Source organism: Camellia sinensis, chromosome 4 (assembly GCF_055761805.1).
Source record: "Camellia sinensis isolate YWXY chromosome 4, ASM5576180v1, whole genome shotgun sequence".
Classification (NCBI taxonomy): Eukaryota; Viridiplantae; Streptophyta; class Magnoliopsida; order Ericales; family Theaceae; genus Camellia; species Camellia sinensis.
The window spans coordinates 61496903-61509036 of NC_138964.1; the positions used below are offsets into that span (position 1 = coordinate 61496903).

Genomic DNA, 12134 nt, shown 5'->3' on the forward strand with positions numbered 1-12134 from the left:
TGTATCTGTGAGTTATGAGAGTTTAGATGTGAATCCAACTCGAGTTATACCTGTGTAGAGGAGTTTGTACTGACATTCCAAATCTTAACTCACTACAAAAAAACTTGTTTTTTACGACGGTAAACGGCCGTCGCAAATGCCCAGAAGCCCGTCGCTAATGTCTTTTGCGACGGTAATTTGGCTTTTTGCGACGGTAAGGGGGGGTCGCGACAGACGGGGTTGCAAAAGACCTTTGGCGACGGTATGTACCGTCGCCATTAGTTTCTGCGATGGTATGCCAAGTTTTTTGCGACGCCATTTTTCCCGTCGCAAATAATGGTGGAAAAATCACTTTTCGCGACGGCACGTAATTCCCGTCGCTAAAAGTGATTTTTTGAGACGGGAAAAATTACCGTCGTTAAAGGCTCTGGCATCATATAAGTATTGGCGACGGCATGGTTTACCGTCGCTAAAGGTGTCCTGTACATTCAATAAGGCAGCTTTTGCGACTGTGTTGGTACCGTCGCAAAAGCCTATTACTGGTTTTTGCGACGGGTTCTTCTCCCGTCTCAAAAAATAAAAAAAAAATAAAAAACCCTGTTGATAAATTAATAAAAAAATTAAAATAACCTGTATTAGATAAAAAATTGAAAAATTACAGAATAATATAAATACGTACATAAACAAAAATTGACAAATAATGAAAATTAATAATATTGTTCAATTCATAGCAATACAGAAATAAAAATTCAGAACAATAACGTCGCATAATACATACATAATGTTGCTCCCAAATTTAAATAACATAAATCAAAATCAAAATCAAAATCAAAAGTTTTCGTCTTCATTCGTTCGTGGGTTACAAAAACAAAAATTAGTCATAATCTTGATACGCCCGCATTCCAGAAAAAAGCCAACTGCTACTCAGGAAATATCTGAAAAAAACAAGATAAAAATAATTAAAAACCATATAATGTGTTAATATTTTAATTATAGAAAAATATAAAAAAAAATTGATTACTATATAATTAGAAAGATAGTTTAGTAAATAATTTTGACAAACCGAAATCCGGCTCTAACTCCCAAACCGGGAACCCGATTCGAGCCCCGTCTTCTCCCACAAGTCTCTCGTGCCTAGGCGGTCGTGTGTGCCAAGTTTCGTGCTAAACCGACGCCGTTTGGTGATTTTGGGGCGTTAACGCCTCGAATTCAAGTTTCTTAAGGAAGTTGTTTACCTAAAGTGAAATCCGGCTCTAACTCCCAAACCGGGAAGCCGATTCGAGCCCCGTCTTCTCCCACAAGTCTCTCGTGCCTAGACGGTCGTGTGTGCCAAGTTTCGTGCTAAACCGACGCCGTTTGGTGATTTTGGGGCGTTAACGCCTCGAATTCAAGTTTCTTAAGGAAGTTGTTTGCCTAAAGTGAAATCCGACTCTAACTCCCAAGCCGGGAACCCGATTCGAGCCCCGTCTTCTCCCACAAGTCTCTCGTGCCTAGGCGGTCGTGTGTGCCAAGTTTCGTGCTAAACCGACGCCGTTTGGGGATTTTGGGGCGTTAACGCCTCGAATTCAAGTTTCTTAAGGAAGTTGTTTGCCTAAAGTGAAATCCGGCTCTAACTCCCAAGCCGGGAACCCGATTCGAGCCCCGTCTTCTCCCACAAGTCTCTCGTGCCTAGGCGGTCGTGTGTGCCAAGTTTCGTGCTAAACCGACGCCGTTTGGTGATTTTGGGGCGTTAACGCCTCGAATTCAAGTTTCTTAAGGAAGTTGTTTACCTAAAGTGAAATCCGGCTCTAACTCCCAAACCGGGAAGCCGATTCGAGCCCCGTCTTCTCCCACAAGTCTCTCGTGCCTAGGCGGTCGTGTGTGCCAAGTTTCGTGCTAAACCGACGCCGTTTGGTGATTTTGGGGCGTTAACGCCTCGAATTCAAGTTTCTTAAGGAAGTTGTTTGCCTAAAGTGAAATCCGACTCTAACTCCCAAGCCGGGAACCCGATTCGAGCCCCGTCTTCTCCCACAAGTCTCTCGTGCCTAGGCGGTCGTGTGTGCCAAGTTTCGTGCTAAACCGACGCCGTTTGGTGATTTTGGGGCGTTAACTCCTCGAATTCAAGTTTCTTAAGGAAGTTGTTTGCCTAAAGTGAAATCCGGCTCTAACTCCCAAGCCGGGAAGCCGATTCGAGCCCCGTCTTCTCCCACAAGTCTCTCGTGCCTAGGCGGTCGTGTGTGCCAAGTTTCGTGCTAAACCGACGCCGTTTGGTGATTTTGGGGCGTTAACGCCTCGAATTCAAGTTTCTTAAGGAAGTTGTTTGCCTAAAGTGAAATCCGGCTCTAACTCCCAAGCCGGGAACCCGATTCGAGCCCCGTCTTCTCCCACAAGTCTCTCGTGCCTAGGCGGTCGTGTGTGCCAAGTTTCGTGCTAAACCGACGCCGTTTGGTGATTTTGGGGCGTTAACGCCTCGAATTCAAGTTTCTTAAGGAAGTTGTTTGCCTAAAGTGAAATCCGGCTCTAACTCCCAAGCCGGGAACCCGATTCGAGCCCCGTCTTCTCCCACAAGTCTCTCGTGCCTAGGCGGTCGTGTGTGCCAAGTTTCGTGCTAAACCGACGCCGTTTGGTGATTTTGGGGCGTTAACGCCTCGAATTCAAGTTTCTTAAGGAAGTTGTTTGCCTAAAGTGAAATCCGGCTCTAACTCCCAAGCCGGGAACCCGATTCGAGCCCCGTCTTCTCCCACAAGTCTCTCGTGCCTAGGCGGTCGTGTGTGCCAAGTTTCGTGCTAAACCGACGCCGTTTGGTGATTTTGGGGCGTTAACGGCTCGAACTCAAGTTTCTTAAGGAAGTTGTTTGCCTAAAGTGAAATCCGGCTCTAACTCCCAAGCCGGGAACCCGATTCGAGCCCCGTCTTCTCCCACAAGTCTCTCGTGCCTAGGCGGTCGTGTGTGCCAAGTTTCGTGCTAAACCGACGCCGTTTGGTGATTTTGGGGCGTTAACGCCTCGAATTCAAGTTTCTTAAGGAAGTTGTTTGCCTAAAGTGAAATCCGGCTCTAACTCCCAAGCCGGGAACCCGATTCGAGCCCCGTCTTCTCCCACAAGTCTCTCGTGCCTAGGCGGTCGTGTGTGCCAAGTTTCGTGCTAAACCGACGCCGTTTGGTGATTTTGGGGCGTTAACGCCTCGAATTCAAGTTTCTTAAGGAAGTTGTTTGCCTAAAGTGAAATCCGGCTCTAACTCCCAAGCCGGGAACCCGATTCGAGCCCCGTCTTCTCCCACAAGTCTCTCGTGCCTAGGCGGTCGTGTGTGCCAAGTTTCGTGCTAAACCGACGCCGTTTGGTGATTTTGGGGCGTTAACGCCTCGAATTCAAGTTTCTTAAGGAAGTTGTTTGCCTAAAGTGAAATCCGGCTCTAACTCCCAAGCCGGGAACCCGATTCGAGCCCCGTCTTCTCCCACAAGTCTCTCGTGCCTAGGCGGTCGTGTGTGCCAAGTTTCGTGCTAAACCGACGCCGTTTGGTGATTTTGGGGCGTTAACGCCTCGAATTCAAGTTTCTTAAGGAAGTTGTTTGCCTAAAGTGAAATCCGGCTCTAACTCCCAAGCCGGGAACCCGATTCGAGCCCCGTCTTCTCCCACAAGTCTCTCGTGCCTAGGCGGTCGTGTGTGCCAAGTTTCGTGCTAAACCGACGCCGTTTGGTGATTTTGGGGCGTTAACGCCTCGAACTCAAGTTTCTTAAGGAAGTTGTTTGCCTAAAGTGAAATCCGGCTCTAACTCCCAAGCCGGGAACCCGATTCGAGCCCCGTCTTCTCCCACAAGTCTCTCGTGCCTAGGCGGTCGTGTGTGCCAAGTTTCGTGCTAAACCGACGCCGTTTGGTGATTTTGGGGCGTTAACGCCTCGAATTCAAGTTTCTTAAGGAAGTTGTTTACCTAAAGTGAAATCCGGCTCTAACTCCCAAACCGGGAACCCGATTCGAGCCCCGTCTTCTCCCACAAGTCTCTCGTGCCTAGGCGGTCGTGTGTGCCAAGTTTTGTCCTAAACCGACGCCGTTTGCTGATTTTGGGGCGTTAACGCCTCGAATTCAAGTTTCTGAAACACAAAGATGTATTTTAGCTTAGAATGCAAAGATAAATTGTATACCTGATCTTCTGGTGGTGGTGTATATGGATTCTCGTCTTCTGCAGATTCCCTAAATGCCCGGTGGCCACTCGATGCATCAGGAACCTATGTTAGTCAGTGCATAATGTGTTAATCATATTCGAATTTCATACATAATCTTGAGTGAAAATTGAACTATCAAACAATTGTGATGTTTATATGGAACCTGTCTGTTGGGATCCACACTCGCCCCCTGTGACACAAGGGCCATCATCTCAGCTCTCATCTGCTGCAAATGTGTAGAGAACTCTGCTCGCAGCTCCTCCCTCAACTCATCCCTTAGCTCAGCACGAACCTGCTGCGTGATCTGATCAATAGTCGATGGATGGGGTGTTGACTGTGATGGCCCAGCACCATCCTTATACACCACTCTGCGAGGCACGATTCTCCCGTATGTGCGACAATATCCATGTCTGTCATGACCTATCAACTCATGGAAAATGGCATTCCTAGCCTCCAAAGTCCGACCATCCTCAGGTAGCATAGAGAGTTGACGCTTAAACTCATCCTGTATTGAATAAGACACACAAGTATACGCGAAATTAAGATGGTTGACACACAAAAAATAAACTTTAAATACAATCAAAGGTGTTTGGAAACTACCAAGGTCTGGATAACCTCTGGGTCATCTACTCTACGTGTCATAAGCCAAACATTCATCTTATCAGTAGACTCCCCCTTACTGGTCATCTAAATTTTTTTTTAGAAATATGAAAATTAGAATCCAAATAATTTGCAAATATACAATGTTTATTTATATAGAAAAATAAAACAATAAAATGTAAACCTCATGCCGTATCTGAGAGAAAGTAGTACGCCCTGTGGTATGAGCTATGCCGTGAGCTCGCCGATTTTTAGCGTTCCTACTTGCAATTTTCTATAACAAGTTCAACAAATGTAAGTATGTAAATATGATTTGTATGTTTACATATCATAAATATAACGTAATTGTATACCTCAGCATCGGAAGTACGCCAATACTCTACAAGTTGTTCCCACTGGCTTGGCACAACGTTCATAGGAACATCATCCTTCAGATTAGGATCAGAGCTTCTAGGCTTGAAATACTTAGCCTTAAGCTTGTTCTTGTGATCCTTCCATATGCTGTTGCAGTTTTTCATGCAGATTGGCTTGTACTCCTCTGGACATATATTCAAATTGTCCTATAAAACACAAAGTTTAAGGCTAAGTATAACACAAATTTGGAATTCGAATTTGTGGACAAAAATATACTTTTACCTTCACATCCTTCCAGATAGCATCAACAATATCATCAGGCACACTGTTCCAGTCAACAAAAGTAAGAGGAACAATGTTACCATTCCGAACAATAATGCCAAGTTGAGTAGTTAACTTGGCCACGTTATCTCCTATTGGGCAGTAATTTCCATCAAATTGTATGTGCAGCTTTTTACCAGTACCCCACTCTTTAATGCCCTTGGCACATCCTCTACCACGCCTAGTCGAGGTCGATGAAGAACTAACATGACCTGCGATATACAATAATAATAAACAATATGCAATGGTAACAACCAAATGCAAATTTAAATAATGTGAATACAAATCATATCAAATAAACCTGATGTGGGCTGTGAAGAAGTCGAAGGGTCTGCAAAATACAATGAGAATAAACAAGTTATATATAATGAGCATAAATAAATGTATGTGTAAATAATTTTCATGCAACTCAAAGCAAATTTAAATACCTGCGGATGGCTCATAAGCTGATGATGATAGCTGCTGTGGTGCCATTGATGGTGGACGCACCGATGGTAGGCGTGGAGGCCGAGTACATGGTAGCTGCTGTGGTGCCACTGATGGTGGTCGATACGGTGGTAATGGCCCCTCAGATGCTGGTGGCACTAATGGCCCCTCCGATGCTGGCCGATGTGATGCCTCCTCTAATGGTGGTGCTACTGATGTCCTGTTATGTAGCACATCAGACATCATGCGCCGGGGATGATCAGGCTTCCTCTTCCTTCCCATAATAATCTTCAAGCAATATAACATTAATTGACATTAGAAACATAGACAATGGTTTGTCATCAACTATAATATGACATGATTTGAACTAATACAATTACAAAGACAAAGTAAATTAAGAAATTGATGATTAACTACAACCTTGGCCTTAATTGAATTACTAATGTTGATTACATATCAGCCTATTTGAACATCAACTGTTTCCCCTTCTGCGGCTTCCCTCACCCAACCAACTTCTTCATCACGAAGCATTATATTTTCTTCCAATTGTTGGCTCATGTATGGCTCGATTTGTGGATCAGTTGAACTCATATCAAATAAACCTCTTTGAGACATCTTCACCACGACTTGCCAGTCTGGTTGTAACGGGTCTGCAACATACCAAACTTGCTCTGCTTGGGACGCCAAGATGAAAGGTTCATTGGTAATTCGATCATCTCGATACAACAAATGATTGAAGTTCACCAACGTGAAATTGAAGACATCTTCTTTCTTTCCGTGAATGTTGTCAATCCAATCACACTTAAACAACACATGTTTCTTCTCATTGGAATATCGAATCTCAACAATATCTGTCAATTGTCCATAATAGTACACAGACCCCAGACGAGGATTCTTGTCTTTTCGACTAGCATAACTTATGGTATCTGCCTTCAAAGCTACACCACAATTTTGTGTGGCTCGACGATCATCCATGGCCTTTACTCGATACCGAAACCCATTCAGTATATACCCGTTGAACCTCCTTGCCAGGTTATGAGGACCATTTGCCAATAGAATAAGCTCTTCAGAAAGTATGACATCAGTAGTCCTTCGCAAAGTTTGGACCTATTTAACACGAAATGTAAAATTTAAAATGTAGATCGACTTAAGTAACTAGAATCTATAGAGTTAAATACATACATGTTCCTTGAACCAAATGTGAAAAGTTTCAAAATGTTCACGCCGAAGTTGATGATCGTCGACACGAGGCATTTTGAGCTTAAGTACTTCAAGGTGTTTGCTGTGTAGATTGAAATTTTAGCCATACAAAAATTTTAGTTGAAAATTCAATAAACATAATAAAATATTGAGTGAGTGACTTAACCTACTTTATGAATGGTTGAACCGCGCTTGTATTGCATAAGATGTACCGATGAGCTTGTACCCAAGAAGTATTATCAAGATAAAAGCTTGTGTTTTCACCAGTAGCATGACCCAAATTATCAGCACCACTATAGTTCCTCACGGGTCGACTAGATTTGGTTTCCACATCACTGAGATATTGTGCACAAAAATTCATGCATTCTTCCATAAGATATCCTTTAGCAATTGATCCTTCAGGACGAGCTCTATTACGCACGTATTGCTTCAAAGTAAGAAGATACCTCTCAATTGGATACATCCATCGAAACTGAATCGCTCCACCCAATAACGCTTCATCAGCTAGATGTATAGGCAAGTGCTCCATTATATCAAAAAAACTCGGAGGAAATATTTTCTCTAGATGACAAAGTGTTACAGCGATACGATCTTTAATGTATTGCAAATCCGTCGCACGATTCACTTTCGAACACAATTGTCTAAAGAAATTGCTCAATTCAATCAAGGGTTCAATTACATTCTTCGGTAACGATCTGCGAATAGCCAATGGAATAAGTTGTTGCATCAGAATATGACTATCGTGGCTCTTAAGACCCCCAATGCTTCTATCATGTAAGCGCACACGACGTGATATATTGGATGAATACCCGTCGGGAACTCTTACTTCCTTCAACACTTTCAAGAACAAATCTTTCTCATCCTTGGTCATTGTGAATTGTGCTGGTGGTAAATAGGCTTTATTCGACCCTCTTAACTGCAAATGTAGGGGTTTTCTAATATTCATATCTTGTAAATCACGCCGAGCATTAACACCATCCTTCGATTTTCCTGCAACCCCTAATATTGTCCACAACACATTGTCACAAACATTCTTCTCTATATGCATCACATCGAGATTGTGTCTTATTAGATTGTGCTCCCAATATGGCAATTCATAAAAGATACTCTTTTTCTTCCAACTATGGGTGCGATGTCCAGCTTTCTCCTTCTCTACCTGTCTCCTATGCCTCTCCTTAAGGTCATCCCTATTGTATTGGGTTAAAATACCCTCAGATTCTAATTGTAGCAACATCTCAGTTCCAGACAACAATTTTGGTTTGAGTCTGACTTCCCGACTACCATCAAATGATACTTTATCCTTCCGGAATTTATGGCCAGTAGGTAAAAATCTGCGATGACCCAAGTATGATTGTTTCCTACTATGCTTCAACCAACACGATGTAGTTTCCTTATTGCAACAAGGACATGCATATTCTCCTTTAGTGCTCCATCCTGACAAGTTTGCGTATGCAGGAAAATCACTAATTGTCCACAGTAAAGCTGCATGCATTTGAAACATTTGATTTGTTGATGCATCAAATGTTGACACACCCTCATTCCATAGTTCTTTCAACTCCTCAATCAACGGTTGCATATAAACATCAATCTTGTCACCAGGTCCTTTCGGGCCGTCAATAAGCACAGATAAAATTAGAAATGGTTGCTTCATGCACATCCATGGCGGCAAGTTGTATGGAATGAGCACAACAGGCCAAGTGCTATGAACTATGTTCATCGTCCTGAATGGGTTAAAACCATCAGATGCTAAGCCAAGCCTTACACTTCGGCAATCATTACTAAAGTCAATATTCCGACGGTCAAAATCTTTCCATGCAAGGGAGTCAGCAGGATGCCTGAAGACACCATCATCAGTTCGTTCCTCTGCATGCCATCTCATTAACTTGGCCGTCTTGGATGACATAAACAACCTCTGCAACCTTGACTTTAAAGGAAAATACCTCATCTGTTTTGCAGCTACTTGTTTGCCACCTGTGTTAGGACCATTTGAACCACCATCACCATTTGATTTCCATCTAGAACTGTTGCATATGACACATTTATCAAGATTGGCGTCCTCGTTTCGAAACAACATGCAACTGTTGGGACATGCATCCCACGTCTCATACGTGAAGCCCAAATCTGTTGTGACCTTTTGAGCTTTATAATATGAGTCCGGGAGTTTCACACCCAACGGAAACGCCTCATTCAATAACTCAAGCAACATGTCAACAGACTTGTCCGTCCACTGATTAAGCACCTTCAAATGTAGAAGTCGAACAATGAATGACAAAGATGTGAACTTCTGACAACCCGGATACAATTCACTTTGTGCATCTTGAAGAAGTTTGAAATACTTTGCAGTCTCTGCATTTGGACCGAGCTGGGGTTCAGATGCACGGGGATCAGGCCCCTGTGGTTCATCACCCTCAACACTTGTACCGACATGTGGATTTCCCATAGCCCCTTGTATCATTCCAATCATATCATCTCCAATGTCTAAATTAGCTAATGTTTCATTCTCTCGATTACTATGCAGAGATATGTAAGATTCCCCATGATTAATCCAATGTTTGTATTTTTTAAAAAAACCATTCAAAATCAGATGCTCCCGTACACCATCTCGTACAAAATAGTATCGATTCTCACACTTCCTACACGGACAACTGATCATCGAACCTTCAACCCTATTGGTGTAGGCAAACACAAGGAATTCATCAATCCCATTAATGTATTCACTCGACATCCTATTTGGCAAATCAATCCAACTCTTATCCATCATCTGTACACATCCACAAGAATATCTCACCAAAGTAACTCTAAATATAATACCTACACATAAATATTCACTCGACATCCTATTTGGCAAATTAACGAAATGTCTAAAATTCCTATTTAAGAGCATATGATTTGGAAAAAATAAAAAAATAAAAAACTTGAAGGATTGAATGGTAAAATTGATAATTTATGGATGAAATAGAAAAAAAAATTTGATAATTTAAACTTAAAGGATTAGAGCATATGATTAGAGCATATGATTTTGACAAACTATTTCTAATTAGAGCATATGATTTTGACAAACTATTTCTAATTAGACAAACTATATATATATGCATATAATTTTTACTGATTTTGACAAACTATTTCTAATTAGAGCATATGATTTGGAAAAAATAAAAAAATAAAAAACTTGAAGGATTGAATGGTAAAATTGATAATTTATGGATGAAATAGAAAAAAAAAATGATAATTTAAACTTAAAGGATTAGAGCATATGATTAGAGCATATGATTTTGACAAACTATTTCTAATTAGAGCATATGATTTTGACAAACTATTTCTAATTAGACAAACTATATATATATGCATATAATTTTTACTGATTTTGACAAACTATTTCTAATTAGAGCATATGATTTGGAAAAAATAAAAAAATAAAAAACTTGAAGGATTGAATGGTAAAATTGATAATTTATGGATGAAATAGAAAAAAAAAATGATAATTTAAACTTAAAGGATTAGAGCATATGATTAGAGCATATGATTTTGACAAACTATTTCTAATTAGAGCATATGATTTTGACAAACTATTTCTAATTAGACAAACTATATATATATGCATATAATTTTTACTGATTTTGACAAACTATCTCTAATTAGAGCATATGATTTGGAAAAAATAAAAAAATAAAAAACTTGAACGATTGAATGGTAAAATTGATAATTTATGGATGAAATAGAAAAAAAAAATGATAATAGTTGAAGAGATATAAATGAAAACAACCATAAAAATAATTAAAAAAACTTAAAAACACTAATTGATAATAATTGATAATAATTGATAAATGTTGATAATAATTAAAAAATAAACAGTTATATATATATATATATATATAGACAGATTTATTAATAACCATGAGACAAATCTGTTATATATAGACAGATTTCAGATTTATATACATATATATAGACAGATTTATTAATTAAAGTATGTTCTTAATTAAAGTATGTTATTAATAAACAGATTTATATACATATATATAGACAGATTTATATATATATATAGACAGATTTATATATATATATATATAACAGATTTATATATATAGATTTCAGATAAACAGATTTATATATATATATATAGACAGATTTCAGATTTATATATATATATATATAGATTTATATACATTTCAGATTTATATATATATATATATAGATTTATATACATTTCAGATATATATATATATATAGATTTATATACATTTCAGATTTATATATATATATATAGATTTATATACATTTCAGATATATATATATATATATAGATTTATATAGATTTATATACATTGCATATATATATATATAGACAGATTCATATATATATATACACAGACCGAGAGAGAGAGAGAGAGAGAGAGAGAGAGAGAGAGAGAGAGAGAGAGCATACGCAGAGGGAGAGAGGGTCGTCGCCGGAGCACCACTCTTGTCGCCGGAGCCATCGCCGCTGCACCACCGCTGTCTTCCTCGTAGGCCGTTTGGGAAATTTGGGGGTGAAGTTAGGGATTTGGTGAGGAGGATCGAGCGGGAGGCAGAAGGAAAAAGGGAGGGTTTTTTTTTTGGACTTTTTGCGACGGTATGATGTACACCGTCGCAAATAGAACGAAAAACGGTGCCGTTTGCATTAATCCTTTTTTGCGACGGAAATTTGCCGTCGCAAATGATATATGCCGTCTCAAAAAAAAGGTTTTTTGCGACGGTTTTATTTACCGTCACTAATACTTCCCCATTTCCGACGCCTCCGCTTAGTTTCATTACCGACGGGTCAGTACCGTCGCTAAAGGCTATTATTTGCGACAGTAGAAGTTACCGTCGCAAAAAACGGTTTTTTGCGACGGGGGGCGCGGCGTCGCTAAAAACCCCGTCTTTTTTGCTATATTTTCCTGTAGTGACTTGAGCATTCCTTATTTGTCACTTCATTGACTAAGTATGGGGATCGAGTTGCCCAGTCAGCTCGCAGGGGTCCAGGGAGCAGCGACCAGGCGGGGTTGAGCGGCAGTTGTTTGGCCGCTCGAGCAGTCTTTTGTGTGCTTGAGCGGTGAACTAGTTCATCTAGTATCTCTGTTTGTGTTTTGAACTTC

The 12134-nt window shown here is 40.3% G+C and overlaps 1 protein-coding gene across 1 annotated transcript; it reads right to left on the reverse strand.

Moving 5' to 3' along the window:
• Nucleotides 1-669: 669 nt before the first annotated feature.
• LOC145824676 (uncharacterized) lies at nucleotides 670-11483 on the reverse strand. The gene is made up of 10 exons (XM_082925047.1): nucleotides 11444-11483; nucleotides 5820-6105; nucleotides 5693-5722; nucleotides 5353-5603; nucleotides 5070-5276; nucleotides 4901-4990; nucleotides 4717-4803; nucleotides 4280-4621; nucleotides 4096-4179; nucleotides 670-914 (listed from the first exon to the last, which is right to left on the reverse strand). Exons 2-10 carry the CDS (start codon nucleotides 6097-6099, stop codon nucleotides 900-902), a joined length of 1386 nt encoding a protein of 461 aa, XP_082781173.1. The 5' UTR covers nucleotides 6100-6105; nucleotides 11444-11483; the 3' UTR covers nucleotides 670-899.
• Between the last annotated feature and the right edge of the window lie 651 nt (nucleotides 11484-12134).

Excerpts from the sequence above, each read along its gene's own strand:
- LOC145824676 (XM_082925047.1), bottom strand. The coding sequence starts at position 6,099 with ATGGGAAGGAAGAGGAAGCCTGATCATCCCCGGCGCATGATGTCTGAT. Across the intron at positions 4,991-5,069 it reads GGCGTACTTCCGATGCTGAG|AAAATTGCAAGTAGGAACGC; the intron begins GTATACAATTAC and ends AACTTGTTATAG. Across the intron at positions 4,180-4,279 it reads GTGTGGATCCCAACAGACAG|GTTCCTGATGCATCGAGTGG; the intron begins GTTCCATATAAA and ends TGACTAACATAG.